The sequence below is a fragment of the Crocodylus siamensis genome, chromosome 2, assembly GCF_052110815.1.
Source record: "Crocodylus siamensis isolate JL-2025a chromosome 2, ASM5211081v1, whole genome shotgun sequence".
NCBI lineage: Eukaryota > Metazoa > Chordata > Crocodylia > Crocodylidae > Crocodylus > Crocodylus siamensis.
Window position 1 is genome coordinate 157,729,171 of NC_143396.1, and position 25,513 is coordinate 157,754,683.

Below are 25,513 nucleotides of genomic sequence, written 5' to 3' on the forward strand. Positions count from 1 at the left end.
TTTATTACACCAACTAAATAATTGGAAAAAAAATGTTCTGTGCAAGCTTTTGAGCACAAACACCTTCAGGCATAGGGTGTTTGTGCTCGAAAGCCTGCGAGGTGGAAAGCTCACGAAGCAGCGCAGCGTCAGCGGAAGCCCCGCTCCAGTCCGTGAGGTCGCCCCGTATTCCCCCCCCAGTGCGCATGCGGAGCGGGCCCGGGAGCGGAACACGCACGCACAGCCAAAATGCTAGGTTCCGTGCAACCCCACAGCTCGGCCCAGCGGGCCGATACGTCGAACTGAAAACACCGGCTTCTCCTCCTCTAGTGCGCATGCGGCAGTGTGCGCGCATGCGCGCGCAGCCACTGGCCGGGCATAGTACAGCCCCCCCACCCCCTCTAGCATGCTCAGCGCACCCTGAAGGCAAGGGCTTCGCTTTCCCCGTGCGCATGCGCAACTGAGGGAGCAGTCCGGCCTGTGGCTTGAGCGGCGGGGGCGGAGCTACAGCCCGGTCCGAGCCTGCCGCCATGGTGCTGGAGAGCCTGGCCCGCATCGTGAAGGTGCAGCTGCCGGCCTACCTGCGGCGTCTGCCGCTGCCCGAGAGTCTCGGCGGCTTCGTCCGGCTCACAGGTACTGGAGCCGGCGGAGCGGGGCCGGGTCCCGGGGGACGGGCTGGGGCGTCCTTGGGAGCCACCGGCAGGACGGTGCGGGCGGCTGGGAAGCCCGCGCTGCTTCTCCTGAGCGAGCCCGCTGTCGCCGCAGAGGGCCTGGCCCGGCCCACTGTCGTCGCCAGCACACGGAGGGGAGCGGTTATCTCTCACTGTCCGGCACTGGGGAGACCGCACCTGGAGTCCTGTGCCCAGTTTTGGGCCCCGCTGCAGAAAGGATGCGGATAAGTTGAACAGAGGCCAGTGGAAATGGTTGGGGGGGCAGGCACGTGGTTGCTGAGGGGACTGGGCTTGATGGGCGTTATACACCGGCCTGGGGCTGAAAATTAGCAGTGGGGATGATTTAATTAAAGCTGCTCCAACGAGTTTTAGTTAAAATGTTCCCATTGCCATTTTTCAGTGCAGGGATGCTAATACACGTGACACTGGCGTCTGCTGGAGCACAGTAATTGCCATGCTCCAGCAGAATCAGTTAATTGCGTCAAGAGCAGCTCAGTGCATGTGTACAGGTGCCCAACTTAGTCTGCAGAAGACAAGACTGAGAGGGGATTTGATAGCAACCTTTAACTATCTGAAGTGGGGTTCAGAAGAGAATAGAGCTCGACTGTTCCGGGGGAGATAACTGAGTAAGGAGCAATGGTCTGAAGTTTTAGCATGGGAAGTTTAAATTGGATATTAGGAAAAAAGTTCTCACTAGGAGGGTGGTGAAGCACTGGAACAGGTTACCCATAGAGGGGTTGTGGACTATCCATTCTTGGAGACTTTTAAGACCCAGCTCAACAAAGCCCTGGCTGGAATAATCTAGTTGGGGCTGGTCCTGTTTTCAGCAGGAGGTTGGACTAGATGATCTCCTGAGGTCACTGCCAAACCTAATTTTCTATGATTCAGTGGCCGGGAAATTGGATGATGGGGGAACAATGACCATTAATACTACCACCCGCCCCCACTGCCAAATTCCTCTACTCCCCACACACCAGAATTGGCGCTGGGCCACACTCCTTGCACAGGTGGGGTCCTGCTGTGCCAGATCTGGGCCACTGACTGGATCAGACCCACAGAGGGACTAGGCTCTGCCCATCTGGCCCACCAAGAATAAAGGTTAAACATCACAGTCCTAGACCTTAAATGCTAGAGGCTGCAGGTGAAAGAGGAACAGTGGTCAGAGGCTTACTCGTACCCAGTTCACTTTCCCTTTCATCATCCATGCTCTGCCCCTGTGTGACACAGGACACTGGGCAAAATGGACCCATGCTCTGACCCAGATGTTCTTAAAGTTCATATCCTCCTAGGAGAACACCCACAGCAAAAGACACAAGCCAGCTGCACCCAGTAATCAGATTGAAAAAGGCGAGGAAATGCTTTCCCCCAGAGTCATTAGATGTCTCTTGGACTTGCTAAAGTTATGCCATTTTAAGGACAGAATTGTGCTTTCTGAATTTGTGCTCTGTTGAGGTCCTGAATAAATTGTAAATGGGAACTTCATGAATCAAATCTTTTGACTTGGTTGTCAGGCAGATGAAACCTGGAAAACACTCTTTCAGCTAGCACTGTTTGTTTGGGGACAGATGCAAAGATCATGCCACTGCTCTGGCACTATTAAAGCTCCCAAAACTCAGGATGGCTCGCTTGCTTACACTGAACACCAGGCTTTTCCAGACAGCATTGTTAGGGAGCATTTGAGTTTTGTCTTCCAGCATGTTTACATTGAGTGTTCTCCCATACTATAACTAACTGTATATCTGTATATCTAACTCTCTCTCTGTCTCTTTCTCACTGTATATCTAACTATCTCTCTCCTGAGCATTACCAAGCTGTACTTCCTTCTTTCTGAAGTTTCTCTGGCATGTGGTAATCATTCTGCACCAAGTTAAGGGAAATCATAATTCTGATATGAAATGGATCAAGTCCCATACAGCCATAACATTTGGTATTTCCTGTCTTAAGCTTTCCATCTTGCCACTGTAATGTTGTGTAACAGTATTTTTTAATTTAATTTCCTAGTTTAAAATATAAAGCTTCTTGACTAATCCCTGTTTGCTTCAGCTGTCTGAGCCTGTATTGCCTGTAACTGAATTGTTCTGCAGTCTACCTGTGTGTTTATGTATACAATATTTGTCATACAACACAACGACAGAATTTTCTCGTATTAATGCACAGTCCTGTACGTGCAACGACAGTTTTAAAAGCATTTGTGCTTTATATAACCTGAAGTACAGACTTCTTGCTGAGACCAAATAGCTTTAACTTTGAAGTTATAAACTTTAGTTATTTGACAGATTCTCACAAAACATCAGGTTTTTTGTGTTTCTTTTTTTTAAAGAGGGAGCTGGAAAGGGGAGAACTCTTTAGCGTGTTACACAACTCATTCTGCTTGCACTAAATTCTTTCTGCCTAAAAGGACTTAGGAGTACGGGGAGCTCACCTCTGGCTGAGTCCGTTTATACGACACTTCAGTCCCAAAGGTGAATGTTTCTGTATGTGGATGAAAGAAGAGATTGGAATGAAAACAGCTTTGTTACTGCTGTAGTAATTCACTGAGCTTAGATGAAAAACTCCAGAAGTTGTGTAAATTTGCTACCTCTAGTTCTTACCGATTTCACTAGTACTTGAGCAGTTGAACTTAGTAGAAAGGCTGTAGATCCAAAATGTAACCAGAAATACAGAGCTATGGGCTAACAGCATAAATCTGCATATATGATATCCTCCCCTCCCTCCCCCAGTATGCAGCAAGGCTACTATCCATTGTCACACTTATCTTTTTCTTAAAGGTATAAAGCGTGTATCATGTTGATAGCACTAAAGTGAGAAAAACAGCTGGAGGTGACATGTGGAAGGCTGAAGTATTCATTGTTAAGGTAAACTTAACATGATCAGCATCATGTTATCGTTAGCATGGTAAACTTGATGTAATGAGTCTTTTCCAAGATCATCCATCCTTGCAAGCCTCCATCTTGGCCAGCAGCCTTTTGTTTCATAGTAGCAGCCACCTGAAATAACAGAATGTGATAAACAGAATGACCTTGCTTGTGACCCCAGTGGTTCGGCATTAACTAAAATGGATCCTGAAAAGATATGACCACATCTAAGTTAAAGACACTGGTTTTTTTTCTTCCCTATCAGCTGTTCCTGCAGCATGAAATGCACAAATTCCCAGGCAGTGTTTTGTGTTATAACAATTGCGTTGGAACTTTCTCATTACTGTCTGATGCTTGAACTAAACCTCTTACATTTAGAGGTTTCCCACAGTCTGAACTAAACCTCTACTAGTCTTTATAGGTTTTCCACAACTTTGTACTTTGACCATGTTTGCAGAAGTTCTGCAAGTAGCACACAAAGAAAAACAAATTCTCCCTGTGCCTGAACAAGGGTGTTTGTATCTGAAAGCTTGCAAAGAACATTTTCCCAACTATTTAGTTGGTCTAATAAAAGATATCACGTTTACCCAAAGAACTGTGTCTGCTGATGTCCTTAGACCAACACAGCTACAACCAACACCCCTAAAGCAAGTTTGTCTTAGTCACAGGGCCAGATTCTTACAGGGATTTTAAGTGCTTGACTTGTATCAAAATCAGTGGGAGTTCAATGGGCCTAATACTTTTGAGGATCTATGTCCGTGGCTCTCAATGTCTTTAGACTTGAGGCACCCCTTGGAAGATGCCAGCTCTTAGTTTTCACTCATTTTTTGATAATAGAACAATTCTCCTGTTGTGAAGAAGTAAGACATACCACAACAGGTCAGACTGGTTTTGGTGCTATGGATTCATATTTTAAAACTCTGGGTTTATCTTGTTTAACATGTTTCTCACATAAAAGTGCTAACATTGTACAGTGTACCACAACACTTGAAAACCTTTCAAGGCACTGTGGGGTACTGTAGCACCTTGGTTGAGAATCACTGATGTAAGCCAAAGAGTATTATAATTGGCTACTAGTGTTATTAGGGTATCCTAGTAACACTGGTGCTGACATTTCAGATCTCTCATGTTTCATCCCATCACAATATATGTAGGCTGCGGTGAAGCTAGTATTTCAAAATAAATGCATTTTAATGGACCTCTGTGATTAAACATGGAGAGGGCCAGATGCATTATAAGTTGAAGTTTGGGAGGACTTTGACACAACTCACCCCAAAGTGATTTCTGTGACAAACTTGCAGAAAAAGAGACTTCCTTAAAAATAAAAACAACAACATTAAAGTTAGGAAATGTTTATTTATTTAATAATGATAATAATATTTTAAGGGAAAGATTAAGAAATATATTATGTTGTTTTATAAAAATATTCAATAAAAAGGGATTCTCTCTTTAAAGAGGGCAAACAGCCAGTATGTAGGGAAAGAGCACTCTCAGAGGTGGGTAAAAAGAAAGAGTGCCATGTTTCTGTGCAGAGCATTGGGCTTGGTTCATGCCATTGGTGGACAAGGGCCTTTAGTATGTTAATAACATACTGAATAGTTTGGAAACTGCACGTTACAAAAAAGATTAAAGCAAGCCAAGTGATAGAACATACATAGATGCAGAGTTCCCAGGCTGCAGTTTCATGCATGCATATGTAAAACTCAATATAAAATGAGCACAGCCCCACAAATGGAAGTAGTTATATATGTCCATTTCCATATGTCCTGCAAGCACCCAGGACATGGTGGTAACTATAATTAAACAAGTTACTGATAATCTCATATCCTGTTCTATGACTCCATTTTCTAGTAATTTTGGTATCATGTATATGGATGTCTGTTTTATCTTTCAGTGCTGTCTCTCTCTCTCCTTTTAACCTAACTCTTTTTTAGCCTACATATTAGTACCTGGAATCGGGGACAGTCCCCGCTGAAAGTTTGAGAAGTGGCTAGTAGCTAGGCCTGTGTGACTAGGGAAGTATTCGATTCAGATTCGGAGGACAGTGATTCGATTTGGAGATTTGGATCATTGTCCTGAATCGATTTGACTGAATTGGCTTTGGAAGGTTCGGGTTTGATTTGGAGAGATTTGAAGATTCAGCCATAGACTATAATGGGGGAATCACTGAAAAACCTATAACTTTGTCATTTTTTGGCAGATTTGGATGAAAGTAGGAGGGATGGTAGCCCCTTTTGAGGTCATGAAGCCTGCCAAGGTTCAAGGAGATAGGTGCAGGGGTTTCTGGGAAACTGCACCTCAAGCTTCTGAAAGCAAAATTTGTGACGTGTGACTTTGTGTGTGTGTTAAGGTGCAGTGGGATGAAAACAGCAGGGATGGTATCCTATAACAGGGGGCCTTCCCAGTGCTCAGGCAGAAATAGCTCACAAAAGGGACAGAAAGGCTGCAGACAAAGGCTTATGTGCTGTTTCTACACCCCCCAGAGCCCCCAGAGCACTATGATTGGAAGGGAACTGGGGGAAAGATCACAGTTACTGGCCGGCTACAGGTGTCAGTCTTCCCCCCACTCTCCCACCCTCTTCTCAGTTTCTGTTCTCCTGCAAGACTGCTTCCGAATCTTTTTCCAGATCAATTCAGAGGGCTTTTATGGTCTCCCGATTTGATTCAGATTCAGTGATTCAGCCTCCGAATCGGACCGAATCTTATCCAAATCTAATTGGCAATTGAAGCTTCACAGACCCCTACTTGTAGCTTGTATGATAGGTGGTACTGTAACTAAACTGTAACATTTATAAATTGTAGATTAATATACCATTTTACAAGCAGGTGGAAGACAAAGCCTCTGCCTTGAAAATCATGTGAGACTCTTAAACGTGTAGGTCAATAGGTCAAATTCAAGATGGTGGAAATAATGCCAGTTAAATTATAATAATTGAAAGGGTGTTATACAATGTAGGTTAGGGTTAAAATCCCATTTATTACTCATGTTCACAACAAAATAAGGAGAATGAATATTTTTTTCAGCAACCTCAAAAGAAAATTTCCAAATTTTGACAGAGATTTTTGTCCTGCCTTTGAAAGAAGGGCAAGAACTGATTTTTTAAAAATATATCTTAAATGAAAAATCATAGTCTTATTATTTGGGTTGGGGTACCATGTATTGGCAACTCAGCCAGGATCAGCATTGTTTGTTTGTCCTTCGGGAGCGAAGATGACTGAATCCGGAGGGTGGGAGTGGGGAGAGAAAGGAAGCAGGAAAGAAGAAGGGAGGGAGAAAAGAGAGAGGAAAGGGAGGTGTGTGGAGGCTAGGTCATGTGGATACATAGGTGACTTATAAGCCCCATCTCTGCCCTGAACAATCTGCTACAGCAGGGGCAGGAGAGTGATGAGGACTGGACATGAGAGGTCCTCATTTTCCTGGCCACGTGCTTCCTCACTGCCTCTGCCATGCACCACTGCTTGAAGGCCAGTGCTCTGCTCTTGGACTGATGAGTTCCAGGATGGATGGTCATGAGTGATTTGCTCCCATGACTCAGGGTTGATGCCAGAACTCTTTAGGGACACCTTTAGGGTGTCCTTGTACTGCTTCTTTGGTCCTTCGTTAAAGTGTACTCCATTTGACAGTTAGCCATAGCCTATCTTAGCTGTGCCAGTTTCAGTAAGATGTGGATACTGGGATCTTCTGAGCATCTCAGTGTCTGGAATCTTGTCTTGCCACTTAATCCTTAGTATTTTTGTCAGGCAGCACAGGTGGAAGTGGTTTAGTTTCTTGGCATGATGCTGGTAGACGGTCCAGGTTTCGCAGGCATAAAGAAGGGTCGGGAGGATGATGACTTTGTAAACCTTCAGTTTTCTTGATATTCCAATGCTTCTGCAGTCCCAGACCAACTTATGGAGTCTGCTGAAGACCATGCCAGCTTTTGCTAGCCTCTCATTGACTTTGTTGTTAATGTGGACAGCACAGGAGAGTATGCTGCCTAGGTAGGCAAACTTGTTGACCACCAGCAGTTGTTGGCCTTTAACTGAGGTGTGTGGTTCCTGGGGTGTTCTGCCAGACGCAGGTTGAAACATCACTTCGGTCTTCATCTTGTTAATAGTGGTTGTTGCAGGCTGACAAGAATAGGTCCATGGACCATTGCATACTTCACAGTCGTCAGCGAAAAGGAAGTCACGAAGCGTGGCTGTCTGGACTTCGGAGCTTACTCGGAGCCTGAGAAGGTTGAAGATGTGTCTCCGTCAAAATGGTACCTGATTCCTATACCAAGGTCGTCATCTTGGAAGGCATCTGACAGCCTGGCAGAGAATACTATGCTGAAGAGGGTAGGTGTGAGCACACAGCCCTGCTTAACTCCATTTGTGACTGGAAAGGGGTCAGAGTATTCACCATTTGGAAAGACATGTGCCATCGTGGAACTGTCAGACCATATTGATGAATTTTATGGGACATCTGTACTTCTTCATGATTTCCCAGAGGCCTTTGTGGTTCACTGTGTCAAAGACTTTGGTTAGGTCGACGAATGTGAGGAGAAGGTCAATGTTCTGTTCCTGGTGCTTTTCTTGAAGCTGCTGGGTTGTAAACACCATGGTGATTCCACATACTTTTCTGAAGCCACATTGACTCTCAGGCAGTAGGTTGTTTAGATGGTCAGTCAGCCGGTTGAGGAGGACTCTTGCATGTATCTTGCCGTCAGTTGAAAGAAGGGAGATGCCCCTGTGGTTGTCACAGAGCTGGCAATTTCCCTTCCTTGAGTTTGAGGGACTACCTCCTGTGCCTACATACTGCAGAAGATATCGGTTAGTTTCTCTGTGAGGCCGTGACCACCTAATTTCCACCTCCACTGGAATTGCATTGGCTCTAGGAGCTTTGCCACTAGATATTTGTTGCATGTCCTTTTGGACTTCCACGATTGTAGGCGGAGCTTCAAGTGAGGTGTTGATGGTGATTTAAGGCAGCTTGTGTATGGCATCCATGTTGACAGTGGAGATCTGATTGAGGATGACGCTGACGTGTTCAGTCCATCTCTGGAAGATCTGGACCTTGTCATTTAGCAGCTTGGTCCTATTGGTGGACAGCAGAGGGGAGGATCTGAGGACTTGCAGATTATTGACAGCCTTTATGGCATCAAAGAACTTCACATCGTTATGGTCAGCATAGTGCTGGATCTTGTCTTCTTTGTTTTTTAACTGTGTCCTGCACCCCTTGCAGCTTGTATTGAATGGTCTTCTGTATGGAGCTGTTGGCGTGTTGTGTTGACACAGACTTATCATAGAAGTAGGCTGTATGGAGATTTTGTTTTTCTTCCAGCAGTTGTATCTCCTCATCATTTTTATCAAAGCAGTCTTGGTGTGCAGATGCTTGGTCCCAGGATCTCAAAAGCTCCAGTGTATAATTTCATGGAGCTGCTTCCAGTTGGCTTCAGTGGAGCTGGAATGGAGTGATGTAGTGTGAAGCTGATCTTTCAGACGGCTTGCAAGAGACAGCCTGGTGCTGTCGCTTATCAGCCCTGCAGAGTTGAGGCGCTTTGGTCCACTTCGTCTTTGTGGACGCTGTCTGGTTTGAATTGTGATCTTTGGTGAGGAGATGATCAGTCCAGCATTTGGTGCCTCACATTGCTTTGGTTACATGGATATTATGTCTGTCCATCCTTCGGACGATGACATAGTCGATAAGATACCAGTGCTTAGAGTGAGGGTGCACCCACATTGTCTTCTTCCAGTGGGGGAGATGGAACACAGTGTTGGTAACCAGGAGCTTGTGTTCAGCACATAGTCCAAGCAGAAGACAATTGCTGTTGCAGCTTCTGATCACATGCTTCCCAGTGATGCCATCCCATGCTTGGCAGTCAGAGCCAATCAAGGCGTTGAAGTTGCCAACATGGATGAGCCGGTCAGACTTCAGTACAGTAGTGATCATGGAGTGGAGGACATAGTAGAACTGGTTCTTGACTTGGTCATGGTAGGGGTGTATGTACTGATGATAGTGGTGCAGTTTTGCTAAGCAGGGGAAGCTTGAGCCCCATCAGTTAGTCACTTACTCCCTTAGGCAGGTAGGTCAGCTTCTTGGTGAGGCTGTTTTATACAGCAAAGCCAACACTTGCTTCCCGTTTGGTTTCACTGCCACAACTTTTACAGAAGAATGTGTAGCCAGCTTTTCTTGAGAGCTCCCCTTCATCAGGTAGGGGAGTCTTGCTGAGGGTAACAATCTGGACATTGCATCTGCCCAGTTCTCTCCCCCTGAGGCAGTTCTCCTTTCTGTTAATCAGTGTGCATACTTTCCTCACGCCCAGCTTGAGGGAGATTGATTTCTTTCCTTTTCGACCACTGTAGCGGAACCCCTGCCAGCTGCGGTATGCTGGCCAGGGTGAGGTAAAGCTGACAATATTTGGAGCACCTTTTCTAGCCCTTTCGTCACTCTAAGAGGCGAGCAGTGTGGTCCTGAATAGGGCTGCTCAGCCACTTGAGACTGCTGAGTTCTACCACTGCTTCTGTCCAGTAAAAAGTGACCCAAAGCCCTGAGCCGCCTGTGTACTTGCAGCTACAGCTTCAAGTGTGTCCACGCCTGCTGCTTCGTTGTTGGCCTGTTGCCACAGGGCTTGTGCTGGATGTAAATTGCACAAGATTTGGATTGGAGTGAGAAAGAGTTGCTCAGCGTTGGATCACTCTGTCATCTGAGCCAGTTGCTAACAACTGGATCAGCATTGTATGGATATGCATTTATTTGAGTGTTACTGTTTCACTCTCAGGTTAAAGGATCCCAACCCTGGAGTCTGGGTGGATATAATATTTTGGCTATTGAAACCTTTTCTATATTTACTTCATAGAGCTTCCTTAGTTACCAGATTGGGGCAGTTTAAATTTACATATCTGGTGGTGAGCAGGGATCCTGGTTTTTGATGATTTAAAAAAAAAAAATGCCCAATTTTTGGATACAAAGTAGTAACTCAAAATCCACATTCTTCCATGGAAGGATATATATTAGTGGTGTTTCATTTTAATCTTGGAAAAATGTGGATTTTGGGTTACTGTTTTATATCCAAAATTGGATTTGTTTTTTTAACTCAGAGAAAGGCAGCATTCCTGGTAGTGAGTCATGTAGAAACAGAATAAAATACACAAGATGCTGAGTGGTGTAGGCATCGTAAATAGAAAACCTTGAATCTACTGTACTAGACATAAAGGCAGATTAGAGTCCATCTGTCAGTGCAGGCCTCTCAGCTGTGATGGAGCACTGGTTACTGGTGTGGAGAGGAACTGACTATGTAGCATCAACTACAAAACCCATTAATCCCTGAAAATACAAGTAGTGAAGGGTGGGGAGGAAGGAAAGGACTAGGGTTTGATATTGACTGTTGGTCTTCCAGTATGGTCACACCCTTAGCATTCAGAAATGTCTATTCCTTTTACTTTGGGGCTTCATTTTTTCCTCCCCTTTCACATTCATAATAGGCAAAATATACAGCACCCTCAGGATGACTGTGCTTTTTATATTGCTATTTTCAATTAAAGTAATAGTAAAATATATAGACAATGTTTATCTTTAGGTCAGAATGACTTGTGGTTTTATGCGAGTTAAGATAACAGAATTGTAAATTCACTGTAGGAGCTGGCTATACTTGGATTTTCCAGTGGAGAGACCCTGACACTTGGCTGTGGGCTTTCCTTTGTCCTATATTCTGTGAATTTTTTTGGTAACTGTAACAGGGTGGGGTCTCTAGGGATGACAGTGTTACCCCTAGGGCTCCTTAACTGTGTTAGTCTTGCCCAACCGGTACCCTCTCTCTCACCCACCATGTCTTGCTGGTACTATTAATATAGGGAGGCTGCCCTTTCATCTTTTGTTTGGACATGGTCTTGCTTGGCCCCTTTTAAAAGAATAAAACTTTTTCTCTAGTGCTAAGTGCCTAGTAGGCAAGGGTACCTTGTGGGCTCCTGGAGTCCCATTAGCCCTAAGGGCAGTGTATTTGGCGGTTGCTGCATCGCTGGGCTGTTCCTCCTCGCTCCTTCCCCTATGGCTGCTGGCAGGGAACTGAACTGCCTGGTCCCAGCCCTGGGGTTTATATGGGCCCTGCCTCTTCCAGCCAGCTGACCAGGTGCAGGTGTGGCTAATTTCCTCATTAGCTGGTTTTCATGGTAACTTGCACCTGGGCTCCTGTCTGGCTCTCTGGGCTCTCCCCAGGCAATCTCTGTGCTAGAGGAGCAGGCATCTTAGTGCCCTGTGACGGTAACCTAAGTAGAATGCCCTACAGAAAGAGGCCTGTCCTGCAGACCCTCTGACAAATGTTTGATGCTTTGTCAGGGGCTACCTCTTTGATAATACATGCTCTGTTTAACTGCAGTTGCCATAGAGAAGTGTGAGGGAGCGGGATATACCATGAGCAACAGCCTCTGTAGCTTGCTTGAAAAGTGGATCTCAGACATTAGCACCTCACAGACCTGTCTGATGATACCCTATAGGTGGAATTAAGTTTCTTAATTTATGATTTAAACTGTGATACAGGCACTGAAAGATTTCTCTTCTCTCTACTTCCCCCTCATCCCATTGGCTGCTGACCTAGTGAATGGGAATCTGAAATGGAAGGGTAGGGTCTTTTGCATTTAGATTGTATACAAATTGTTTGGATATTTAAAAAAAAAAAACCAGGTCACAGTTACAAATACGTTGGAGAAGGTTAACTGCTAGTTAACTGAGGACAGTGTAATTCAGGAAGTAACTTGAATTTTCAGAGAGATTCTTATGAGAAGCCTGTCACAACTGTGTACTTCTGAAGTTTGGCATCCTGACCCGCTGATAAGCCATTCTATTGCAAAACCACCTCTTGGCTGTCTACCTTTTCCTCCTGCCTTCCAAAGAAGAGAGGGAAAAGAGCAGCAGTTGATGAAGGGTTTGTCTTATGTGGAGGCCATACATTTTTTATTTAACTTGACACTGTCAGCTTTGCTTCTTTCTGTGAGCATGTAATAAGCTTCTTGTTACTGTTAGGGATCTAGAAGTGCTGAGTCTGAAAATTTTAGGGAGTTGTCTTCTTTTTAAAGACCATGTGGAAAAAACACAGGGATTAAGTCCATCTCCTCAGCTTTTAGGGAGTGTTTTGGAATTCTTGTCATAGTGTTATTCTTGCACACAGTTCAGGGGCTGAATCTTGTTTATTAGCCCCTAGCTAGCAAATTTCTGGTGAATTTAAAGATCGGCTGATGGCTGGAAGGAAAAAGAAACCAAAGTTTCCTCTCTGGAGGCGCACAGATGGATCTTCATTACACTACACTCTTCCCACTGCCCATTTTTGGGCACAGTCATGAACAGCTCTTTCAATTGCTCCTGTTGCTGCTCAGCTTTCCTAAGTAACAACTAATGGAGTGACCTTATTCTTGTGTCTAACTGCAGTTCTGAGTAGCAGCAGTAAAAGTGAGCAGTCTTGTTAGTGTCGTTCCATCTGGCTCAGAAAGGCATGAGCAGCCATAGAGGCACAGCAGCTGTTTATAGACTCACAGCACTGCTTTGAATTTAGATTTTTTTAATACTTCCAAGGACTACAGCTTCATTATAAATATTAAGTAAGCATAAAATATTACAATATATAAATAAAAGAGGTGCACTGATACATCGGTCTGATATCAGATCAGTACTGATATGAAGAAAATTGTCTATATTGGATATTGGCCGATCGGTGTCTGTGCTGTGCACAGCTGCAGCACAGCATGGAGCAGAGCAGAGAGCTGCCTGCAGCTGGTAAGTCAGAATGGGAGAGGGGAGGGAAGGAGCATGTGGGGGGCAGACCAACATCCCTGCGGTGAGGGAGGGGGCAGGGCCAGGTGCTGCCCAACTAGGGGGAGGAGGGGCATGGGACAGAGGCATGGATCGTGGGGTGGGGGCAGCTCCCACTGCTGCTTGCACTTGGGGGACCCCCGTCTCCACCCCAGCACTGGGAAAAGCCAGGGCTGTGCTGGGACAGGGCACGGGGCTAGGAGTGGAGCTGTGGCAAAATTTGGGATGGCTGCAGTCTCCTCCCAGTGGAGCCGGAGCCCATTCTGAGCCCAGCCCCTGGTAAGAAAAGCCCCATGCAGCACCGGCTCTGGCTCCACCCTGCAGATGCAGCACACCTTGTGCCACTGGGGGCACCCCCGTCCCCAGCCCTGCCCTCCTGGGGTGCAAGCAGCAGCAGAAGCTGCCCTCACCCCATGAGCTGGCCCTGGCTGGGCGGTGCCTGTCCCCTCCCTCCCTCATCGTGTTGATCTGTCCCCTTCTGTCCCCCCTCTCCTTCCACCACACTGGACTTACTGCCTGATGGCAGCTGTATGGGCTATTGGATCAGTATCAGCTAGTATGCCTCCTTAAATATTGGCTGTTGGTATCAGCCCCCAAAATCTGTATTGGTGCCCCCATAATAAATACCTTTATAAATATAAATATTGTATTTCCTCCTACCCCTGCTCCAGCAGATTGTTCAGGGCAAAGATTGGGCTTATAAATCACCTGTGTACACACTCGACCTAGCCTCCCCCCCCACCTCTCTCTTTCTTCTCTCTTCTTTCTCCTTTTTCCCCCTTACTTCCCTTCCCCCTCCCACCCAGCTGGATATGGTCATCTTTGCTTATGAAGGACGAACAACAGTTTTCCTACTATTAATGGCTTTATTTCCACGCTCTCTTCCCTCCCCACCCTGTTTTAAAGCTACCTTTTATATGGGAATATTTTATATCATGACTGAGTTTTGTTCTGGTGATCAGGAAAGCCTCTGGTGCCACAGAAATCATTGGCTAGTGAGGCAAAATTTTCTCATCTTTGGCTGCCACCATACCAGTAGCGGGCAACAATGTAATCAACAGGGATCTGGATTTTCTGTTTCCCGCAGGAAAACGGAGAAAAATGTGAATTTCCCCCTTTACCTGAGAAAACCATGGTTTTCTCATTTTAGTGAAGAAACACATTTTAAAAAACAGATTTTTTTTACTTTTACAAAGAGCTCTCTGCAGGCTGGCAGGGGCTGGGTGGGAGCAGGAGGAGGGCAATCAGGCAGGGGGATCCATGTGTGTGTACATGGTTGCCAGGCACCCTGGAGAGCAGATAGGTAAGTTGGGTGGGGGAGAATTGAGGTCCCCATAGGGAGGGAAGGAGGGAGGGAGTGGGGCTGGGGCTGCTGCTCAGCCCAGGTGGTGTGTGGGGCTTGGGGTTGGAATGCATGGCTGCAGGGCCCTGGTGGGGAGTGGGACAGAGCAATGGGCGGCTCATTCAGGGGGTGGGTAGGCCTGCTCCCCCGCTGTGCACACTCCCGGGGAGCGCAGAGGGGGGCATGTGCCCCCCAGATCTGTGCCTGTTGCGGGGTTGAGCTCTCTGCCCTGCTGCCTTCCTTTGCGGCTCAGCAGATGAGACCCAGCGTGGTAGGGCCAAGTGGGACCAGGCAGGGAAACTCCTTGCTGCTGCAAGCCTTGTGCCACCCTGGCAAGGCGCCTCCTGCCCACTCAGCCACATCAAGAGACACAACTCCATACTGCTACCCCGGGGTGGGCAGGAGGCACTTTGCCAGGGTGGTGCAAGGCTTGCACTGGCAGAAAGCTTCCTTACCTGACCCCATTCTGCCATGGCATGCCAGGTCCTGCCTGCCGGGCGGCGGAGGCTCCGAGGGAGGGCAGCAGGGCAGGGAGCCCAAGCCCACGTGGGGCAGCCTGCCCCCATCTGGGTGGCATGTGCCCCCCTGACTCTCAGGAGTGTGCACACCAGTGGGGAGCCAGACCCCCCACCGAAGCCCCCAGCAGGCAGCTCATCCCCCCCTATCCCCACAGGCTCCGCTCAGGGCATGCTGCCCATGGTGGGAGCGAGCCAGGCTTTGCACTCCCCTGTGCCACAGCAGCTACTGCCTCCCATGGGCAGCAACCGGGGCTCAGGTGCTGCTGTGGGGGTGGGGGGGGGCAGGAGGCTGCAGACTCAGGCCCCTGACCCCATAGTGCTGGCAGCTGGGGGCCCCTTCCGGCAGGGCTGTGGGTGGGGAGCAAGGGGCACCAGCAGGGCAGGGGTCTGTGGCTTGGGAGTGAGGGGCCTGGACCTGCAACTTGGTGAAGTAAAGGGGGCATGGGGAGCTATGATTTTTTATGATTAAAAACAAAAATACCAAAATTTATAATTATTTAGAATTAATTTTATTATAGTGATTGAGGCAGTGATAGGCTTCCAGAATGCTTGAAAATTGTAAATATATCGATAAAACATTGTGTTCGATTGATAGCTACATATATAATGGTGTTTCATTTTAATCACAGATTTTGAGGGTTTTATCAGAGAATTTGGGGTGTTTTTTTTTTATCAGAGAAAACCAGGATCCCTGGTAATCAATAATATCCCTGTGCTTCCTGCTCCTGTTTGTTCCTGGTTTCCTCTCTGAGATGTGGCTACAGGGTCTCCTTTTTGTATATTACAACATAGCTGTGCGGAGACACTCTTCATCTTGCCCACCAGATCGCTCAGCATTCTGTCTGTGGTCTGTAAAAGTCAAGATCTTGCTGTTCAGCATTCTTCTTAACAGGATTCAGGGTCTATCTGACATCAAAATTACGCCCTTTCCTGTTACTGTCTGTTTAGCTGTGGTGATTAACCTGTAGTGTGTTCTGTCAGGAGTGCTTCCTTTTGAGTAGTCTTGCAGAACTGGAGAATTTAGGGTTGCCACTTCTGGTGCCAAATATATAATGTAGAACATGACTGACTTAAGAGAGAGACCGTCTCTCCTGAACATTTTGGAAGTCTTGTCTTTACCTGTGCTGGAAAAATGCTTAAATCTTTTTGAGGTGGGTATTAAGAATTTTGATAGTTTAAAACACTGATAGTTTAGAACAGGGCTTTTCAAACTTTTTTGAGCAGTGTACCCCCGGGAGGGAGGGAGGGGGGTAGTGGCAGCCAGTCGCGGAGCAGGGGTGGAGGTAGTGGCAGTTGCACGTGGGGTGCGGTGTGGGGTAGTTGATGGCAGTGGCACTGCTGCGTGCAAGCTTCCCCCTCTGCAGTTGGGCAGTGCCTGTGTGACCTGCAGAGGGACGCCGCTGCCTGTGCCCCACCCAGGCCCTGCATCTGGGAGGCGGCAGTACAAGGTGGTGGGTGGCGGCACTTCATCTCTGCCCACCCACACGTACCCCCTAGGGCAGGGGTCGGCAACCCCTGGCATGCATGCTGAGCGTGACACATGAGGCCATTTTGCTTGGCATGCTGCAGCCAGCCCTGGCTCCGGGTCACTGCTGCTGGTGCTGGTAGCAGCCTGGGATCCTGGCTGGCAGCAGCTCCCCAGAGCCGGGGCCGGCTGCAGCCAGGAGGCTCCGAACAGCTGTGCCAAGCTCCAGCATCAGCTTCGCACTGGCACAAGCAGGTGTGCCTCGGAGCGGGAGATGGGAGAGGGGCCTGAGGCAGCACAGCCCTGGTCTCTCCCCCGCTGTCCGCCCTGAGGTGCCCGTGCAGTTGCTGCCAGCACAGAGCTGATGCCGGAGCTGTGCAGCCCAGCGCAGATGTTTGCACTCTGCCCACTGCTTGTTGCCACTGCCAAGAGCCCGGGCTGGCTACAAACAGCTGCACCAGGCTCATCACTTCTGTGCCAGGAGCGGAGGAGAGGCCAGGACTGTGCTGTCTCAGGCGCCTCCCCCACCACCTGCTCAGAGGCGTGCCTGCGCACGCTGGTGCGTAGCTGATGCTGGAGCCCAGCACAGCTGTTTGGATCCTCCCAGCTGCAGCCAGCCCTGCTCTGGGGAGCTGCTGCTAGCAGGGATCCTGGGCTGCTCCCAGCAGGCAGCTGGGATGCTGCAAGCCCTGCTGGGAGCAGCCTGGGCTCCAGCAGCTACCCAGAGCCAGGGTAGCTGCTGGCAACCACAGAGCCCAGGCTGTAGGACAGGGGCTTGGGCTGGGAGGCAAGGGGCAGTAGGGCTGTGGGACAGGGGCTTTGGGTAGGAGACAAGGGGCACAAGCAGGGCATCCTGCCATGTACCCCTTTCCCTCATTTTGTTTTTCTGGCATGCCGGCACTCCGGCACCTTCCAAGGTAGGTATTGTGGTGTTTTTCGGCACTCTGGCCAAAAAATGTTGCCTACCCCTGCCCTAGGGCCTTCCCAAGTACCCCCAGGGGTATGCCTGCCCCTGGTTGACAATGCCTGGTTTAGAGCACTGCACTACGCTCCAGTTATACACATAATACCCTTTTCTTATGTAAGCAGCCAGACTACAAAACGGCTTGCATCAGTTGAGGCCAGCCTTTTTTGGCAGGCTTAAATGTCCCTTACACAAATTAGCCCTGCATCCTATACAAGTGCCACTCTGATTGCCTTCTCTTGTCTGATTTGCTTCTCTGCTTTCTGCTCCCAGCCCTGTACTCCCTGCCAGTTTTGCTGCTTTACTTTGTTTTCCACCCTATCTGTATCTTTGTTTCTTCTCATGTCTTCTGAGTGCCCCACACACAAGCTATCTATGCGTCTTGTGACCATCCCTGGCTGCTTCCTGTGTATCTAGACACAACTCAGCTAGTGTATAATTCCTAGCTGCAAAGTCCTACACCAGAATTGCTTTCTCTGAAGACTTTGCTTTTTCAGGATTTGCTTGTTCTCCTACTGGCAATTAAAGGAAAGTGAAGCTATGCCAGATGATTCTGGAATAGAACAAGAACTTCTTCATAGATTAAGTCAGAGTTTGGGGTCAAAAGGGAGCAGTAGATTGTCCTTAGATAATGCTAATCTGATTATCAAATTGGCAACCCTTGCATTTCAAGCCACTAATCTGATGAGAGGTTTGCTTTGTTGGCTTCCAACATAATTGCTCTGGGCCTAGTCCTTAGCAGTTGCAGGCACCCAGTGTAGTCAGTAAGAGTAGACTCCCTCAACACCTTGCAGGTGTTATACATCCTTCTGATGTGGTTTAGCATTGGACAAGTTGACTGGAAAGATATTTATCTACTGAGGGAATAAGGAGGTTTTTAATAAACATCTTCCCTGAGTTCTGCATACTTGCCTGGCAGAATGAGGGTACTCAAGCCTTCACTTCATGTTGCTGTTGCTTATGCCAATGACAAACTGGTAAACAAGCTGTCAGTAGCTGTTGTCTAGCCAGTATAATACATTTTTGCCCACACGGTGAGTACATTGATTGCATTAGAAATCATTACTGTTGATTTTGCTAAAGGCATTTTGCATGGGGGAAGAAAAGCAAAATCAGAAGAAACAGGAACAGCAACACTGCAGGGTTACATATAGGGGTTAAATTCTACAAGGAATCAAAACCCGTGCAGATGGAAGATGCAGACAGTTGTGTTTCTAGTGCTGTGGTTTGTGCATCTGCCCCAGGTAGAATACCATAAACAGAAGTGAGTGATAGTTTTCACTTCAAAGAGTAAAGAAAGAGCAAGCAAGGGAGTATAGCTGTCACAGTGCAGTGCTTTCATCGTGGTGTATGCTCTTGCATGATAGCATGCACTTCAAAAGAGAAAAGTCCTGTGTTTGTTGCTGGGAAAGTGCACGTTTTCCTTTATCAATCAATCCATTGTCCACAAATGTAACGTTGTGCCCAAGAATAGAACTACTGTGACTTTTGAGTAAGTTAAAACTACTGGGACAGAAAAGGAGAAGCTTTTTTATCTGATGTATTACATTTCCTTTTTTGTTTTAGTGTTGAAACAGACTGGAGAAGTAGTTTAGCTGCATTTTGACTAAACCAGTTTAAAGAGGAACTTGTTTTGAATAATTTAATACAAGGTCTTTTCTTACAGTGCATTTATGTAATAGTTTTTGCTCTGTGACAAGTCCATTAAAATATGGTTTGTTTGTTTTTTAGTGAAGAGACACTTTAGAAGATTACCTCCCTATTTGTATACCTTTGAAGAAAATCCCAGTAGCAACCTCAAATTAATAGTCAGCTTCTTACTATGCATATCCAGTGATTCATTTTAACAGAAGATCTAGAAGGAGACAGCCAGCTGATATAATCATTGTTTAGTTTACAGAACACAAATGGCAGCTTATACCAGCTGTCTGCTCTGAAGTTCCTTGCAAGCTTCAATGAATGTTACCCTCCTTCTGCCACTCTGTGTACAAGCCTTGAAATGTGGTAGGAAGAGGAAGGTAGGTGGGCCTGGGGAGCATCCTCAGTGCAAGTGCAGTTCAAAGAATGTGGGAGCAAGCTAGATCTTTGATATATTCTTAGAATCATAGCAAATTAGGGTTGGACGGGACCTCAGGAGGCCATCTAGTCCAACCCCCTGCTCAAGGCAGGACCATCTCCAACTAGATCAGGCTTGTCCAACATACGGCCTGCCAAGCCATCTTCTGAGGCCTGCGGTTCTGCAACAAGATACGAAAGTGAACACTGTTTACTTTCGTTCCCACCCCTTGTCCCTCCCCCAATCCCTCAGCAGCTTCCTAATGGCTGCTGAAGGGCTGGGGAAGAAACAAGGTTCCACATGCACTACGTCAGCTTGACTTTGCCGACGCAGTGCATGGGGGAAGAGGAGTAGCCGTGTGCCACCTGGGACAGGATGAGCCCAGCTGGAGCAGCAGGGGCTTGGCTGCACTTTCCCCTACCTGCGCTGGTCAGTCCCAAGCAGCACATGGCTCCGCTGCCACTTCTGCTGGCTGGTGCCGACCCAGGTGGGTCTGTCCCATCCAGAGCAGCATGCAGCTGAAGCTGGCTTCCCACGTGCTGCTGGGGACAGGAGGAGGCTGGCCAGGTCACCACCGGCCAACTTAAGTGGCAGTGGAGCGATGTGCCGCTTGGGACTGACCAGCACAGGTAGGGAGAAGGTGCAGCTGAGCCCCTGCTGCTCTGGCTGGGCTCATCCCGTCCCCAGCAACACATGGCTCTGCTGCCGCTTCTGCTGGTTGGTGCAGACTCGGCTGGGCTCTTCCTGTCCCCAGCAGCACTTGAGAAGCTGGTTTCAGCTGTGTACTGCTGGGGACTGGAGGAGCCTGGCCAGATCTGCACCAGCCAGCAGAAGCCACGGCAGAGCCATGTGCTGCTTGGGACTGACCAGCGCAGGTAGGGAGAAAAATGCAGCTCATCCCCTGCTGCTCCGGCTGGGCTTGTCCTGTCCCAAGGGGCACATGGCTCTGCCACCGCTTCTGCTGGCCGGTGCCGACCCGGCCAGGCTCTTCCCGTCCCCAGCAGCACGTGGGAAGCCAGCTTCAGCTGTGTGCTGCCCTGGATGGGATGGACCCACCTGGGTCAGCACCAGCCAGCAGAAGTGGCGGTGGAGCCATGTGCCGCTCAGGACTGACCAGTGCAGGTAGGGGGAAAGTGCAGCTAAGCCCCTGCTGCTCCGGCTGGGCTCATCTGGAGGTTCATTTAATGTTTGTAAAATGCTTGGAGAGCCCCCCATAGTTGCATTGCATAGAAATGCAAAATATATTTTGACTTCTTTGGTTGGCACCTTGGGCTGAGATTTTCAAAGCTGAATCAAAAGGCCAACTTCCATTAAAATGAATGGGATTTAGAGGGCTCCAAATCTTTTATGACAACTTTGTAACATGCCTATCTACCCCTTTTTGCAAATCTCAGCCATAATTTGGAAGCTCAGCCAAAGAACATAAGAGCTTCTGAACATAAAAGCATAAAAAGTGTCATGCTTGGTCAGCCCTATGGTCCATCTAGCTCAGTATCCTGTCCCAAACAGTGGCAGAGGTGGATGCTATAGAGGGAGAGTTTTGAACTGGTTAGACCCATTTCATTGTCACTTCCTGCAACTTCATTGGTGTTAAAGGTCACATGATATCACTTCCTGATGTGATGCCACTTCCTGTGAGGTCTTTGAATATGGCTCGCCGGCCCACTGGGTGATAAGAAGTTCATGATCCAGCCCCACATTCAAAAAGGTTGGACACCCCTGAACTAGATCATCCCAGCCAAGGCTTTGTCTACACAGCTCTTAAAAACCTCCAAGGATAAAGATTCAACAACCTCTTTGGGTACCCTGTTCTAGTGCCTTACTGCCCTCCTAGTAAGAAACTTTTTCCTTGTATCTAACCTAAACTTCCCTTGCTGCACCTTGAGACCATTGCTCCTTGTTCTGTCATTTGCCACCACTGAGAACAATTGAGCTCCATCCTCTTTGGAACCTCCCTTCAGGTAGTTGAAGGCTGCTATTAAATTCCCCCCTCAGTCTTCTCTTCTCCAGACTAAAACTAAATAAGTCTAGTTCCTTCAGCCTCTCTGAAGTCAAGTGCTCCAGCCCTGTTTTTGTTGCCCTCTGGTGGACTCTCTCCAATTTGTCTACATCCTTTCTGTAGCAGTGGGCCCAAGACTGGACACAGTACTCCAGATGTGGCCACACCAGTACTGAATAGAGAGGAAGAATCACTTCCCATCTGCTGGCAGTGCTCCTACTAATGTGGCCCAGTATGCAGTTAGCCTTCTTTGCAACAAGGGCACACTGTCTGCTCTTATTCAGCTTATTGTCCACTGTAATCCCCAGGTCCTTTTCTGCAGAGCTGCTGCTTAGCCAGTTGGTTCCCAGCTTGTACCAGTGCGTGGGATTGTTTCATCCTAAGTGCAGGACTTTGGATTTCTTCTCTTCTTATTGAACTAATGAGTGTGTCCAGATGAATTCAAACATGATGGGGCACATGTTTCCCATGGCACGAAAAGCAGTGGCACATATTGGTGCTGCTGGTTGTTGTTTAAGGGCACACCCCTGCATACGTACTCCGCTGCGTGACAAAATGACCCAGTTAGGGTAGGGGAGGCTGGGGCCAGTACCTGTGCTGGCCCCTAGCAGCCTTACCTGGGGTTCTGGAGGCCTCTTGGGGAAGAAACAGCACCAATCTGGCAGCTTGGAGCCTGGCTGGAAGCCAGCGTGGCTCTGGGTTGGCAGGTACTGTTTCTGGCGGCACATGCTGCTGCCATGTGTGCTGCACCACTTATTTAAGTGTCAGGTTTTGACACTGGGATCTCCTGGTGTCAAAAAAAATGTGCACTGCAAATTAGCAGCTCAGTGAATGAGTGCATAAGTGCTGCATGTGGTTTACAGTGCCTCAAACAGATCTGAGGTGCTACAGACTATATACATGTGCTCGTTTGGATGCACGTGAAATTTCTTTTACCCCATTCCTTCAATTTTTCTGTCTCTGAAGCCTATCCCTATCCTCCAAGATATCTACTACTCCCTTCCACTTGGTGTCATCTGCAAACTTGCTGAAGGCACACTCCATCCCATCTTCCAGGCTGTTAAGATACTGAACAAAACCAGCTCCAGGACAACTTTCTGTGGCTTAATTTAGCCAAATCTGGAGGGATTTTGAGTGAAATGGCAAAAGGCACATTCTGTTCTTGGCATTCTCCCTGTCAGACTTTTTACTTTATTCTAACATGTTTTCTAACATTATTCTTTGGTAAGGGCTGCACCATTTCTGCTGAAATCATCTTGGAGCAGAAACCAGGAATGAAAAACTTCAGCCAAACGGTGAATTGAAAAAGCAGCCAAAAGTAGGATACAAAAGGTTGAAATCTTATGTTCAATAGGCTGCATTGACCCTTCGATAATTTTCTAAATTTAATGATGCCCAGATTGTTGGAGTGGAGGAGAGCTGGGGAGAAAGTGGTCTGGGGAGCAGACTGAGAGCAGCAGGTGGCTACTGTTCTGCTCCCTTCTCCTGGTGACTTTCCCAGTAGAAATGGGCCTGTATGTGGCCTTTGTTTGCAGAGCCCAATGAATCTCCCTTCCAGTGTTGCCTCTTAAACCTTTTCCTTAGTCCTCTATAACCCTAGATGCTGAACTCCTCATTCCCCTTTCATCTAAAGCAAATAGGAATATTGCTAATGTTGTGCTGCTGGAAGTCACTGATACTGAAACCATATCATTCTGGCATCTCTAAAAATTGTGTTTTGCAGTTTCAGAATGGTTGCGGTTATTGCCATTCTTGGGTGTGCTGGCACTGCTTGGCTACCTGGCTGTTCGCCCATTCCTTCCCAAGAAGAAACAACAGAAAGATAGCTTGATTAACCTCAAGATCCAGAAAGAAAATCCTAAAGTAGTGAATGAAATACACATTGAAGACTTGTGCCTCACAAAGGCAGCTTACTGCAGGTGTTGGCGTTCTAAAACGGTAAGATGCTTTACAGGACTGCCACAGAGCAATGAAATAAACCTGTTGTTATCATCAGTTCTGTCTTCTGTGAATTGTAGCATGTGCCTTCCACCTGGAGGATGGACCCATTAATGTACAATTCTTTTATACTCTGTCTGTATGTGCATAGCAACACTTACCTTCATGAAAGATGCAGCACAAGTCTGTTATGTGCACAGTACATAGAACTGCTATCCCTTTGAGGTGTGAAACAAAAGTATTTTTTTTTCTTCCCTGTAAATGTTTTGTTTTAAACCTAGAATAAACTATTCCAGCCAAGAAAAAATGGTTCTATTCAATTAAAAAAAAAATAAAGGTATCATTATATTCTGTTTTAGAATGAAAATGAGACTTTTTCAACACTTTTTTCAGAGGGAAAACACTCCACTCACCTCAGAATAGCAGTACAAGTGACCTAAATCATCCTAACTTTGACCGCAGATGAAACATGGTTGAAGTTGGAGCAGTTTTACTGCACTTCATACTACAGGTTCATGCAGGCATAACAGGTAGCAGCTGCCATCTGGAGTACAGCTCTCCCCTTTTGAAACTGTTATAAGCATACCTTTGTCCTTTAGGAGCAGCTGTTTTTAGATTTTGCTGAAGTTTAATTCCTTACTAGCAGCCTGCTCTTTGAGTGATCTGTTGGAAGACTGTCATTGCTAGGAAAGAAAAAGAGTAGAATTAAATAACTTTCTGAAATTTTTCTTAATGAAATCATTTACTAATCATGCTGTAGAATGAATACACTAATTCCTTGTGTATGCTTCTTTTCCAGTTCCCTACTTGTGATGGCTCTCACAACAAGCACAACGAATTAACAGGAGATAATGTGGGTCCACTAATACTCAAGAAAAAAGAAGTATAGCAAACATCTTTAAATGATTAGAGCTGAAGTCTCTTTTTACATGTGTACTTACAGGACACAATGTTTTGTGTATATGATAGCATTATTAGTCTAATGGTGGTTGTAGATTTCCTTTGGGTTTAAGCTGCATTAAGATGGGTTGCTAAACCAAAGGTCATTCTTTTGATACTTTGTATGTTCTGAAGAATTGTCTAATATGTAAAACTGTAAAGTAAACATCACTGTAAATAAGTCTTATTCCAGTAATGACCATACCAATCATATGTTTAATCTTTTTTAGTATGAACATACAATAAAATAGCCCTACTGCCTTTTCTAAGAGCTGGATGTCTAATTTTCTGTAGCTTTTGTAGCCATTTTGTGGTTTGCTTTTCAAAATGTATATATATATTATATGTTGTACTTTCTACCCTATTTAACTTGCAGCATAGGATCTAACTTAGTTGCGTTCACTTCAAGGGTGCTAAGTTAATTTTCCTGTGCCTGAAAGTCTGAATCAAAACGTATTCAGTGGATAGATATTCTCTCTCTTTACTCTCCTTGTGAATCACTGCACAGAATAATCAGTATGACGTAACTGTGCAGAAGCAGTAGATTACACCATTTGAACAAATGCTGCACTAGGCTGTCGCAAAGAGAGCATGCGTCAGTATTCCAAACAGCAGGCAATTGCTAACCCCAGGCCAGCATTATAAACATACAGATCCTTGGGCAAGATCTGTATCCTGTTGACTGGATGGAGGGCAGCTGCCCACATCAGCTAACATGTGCTTTAATCCTAGAGTAGCTTCAAACAAAACTACTTCTTGAGTTAGAAGACAGATATATTGGTGCAGGCTATTTCAGGACTCCAGACTTGGAAAACTTCAGCAGTTGTTAAATTCTCCCATTTACACATCAAACCACAGGTCAGCAACCTGCCTGTAGCGCTCCAAGGAATCTGCTGCATGCTTCAGCCACAGCAGCAGAGGAGGCATCCCCAGTGTCTGAGTGCTGGCCATATTCAGTTTAGTTTTTCTGCTGCAGCAGGAGAGGAATCACAAGGGTCCTACTGCCTTTTTTTTTTCTCCTCCC

General features: G+C 46.9%; 1 protein-coding gene across 1 annotated transcript; it reads left to right on the plus strand.

Moving 5' to 3' along the window:
* Positions 1–357: 357 nt before the first annotated feature.
* On the plus strand, positions 358–24,758 carry CISD2 (CDGSH iron sulfur domain 2). Its single transcript, XM_090031905.1, has 3 exons — positions 358–612; positions 23,336–23,550; positions 24,350–24,758. The coding sequence occupies exons 1-3, from the start codon at positions 510–512 to the stop codon at positions 24,437–24,439; spliced, it is 408 nt and encodes a 135-aa protein (XP_089888031.1). The 5' UTR covers positions 358–509; the 3' UTR covers positions 24,440–24,758.
* Positions 24,759–25,513: the final 755 nt, after the last annotated feature.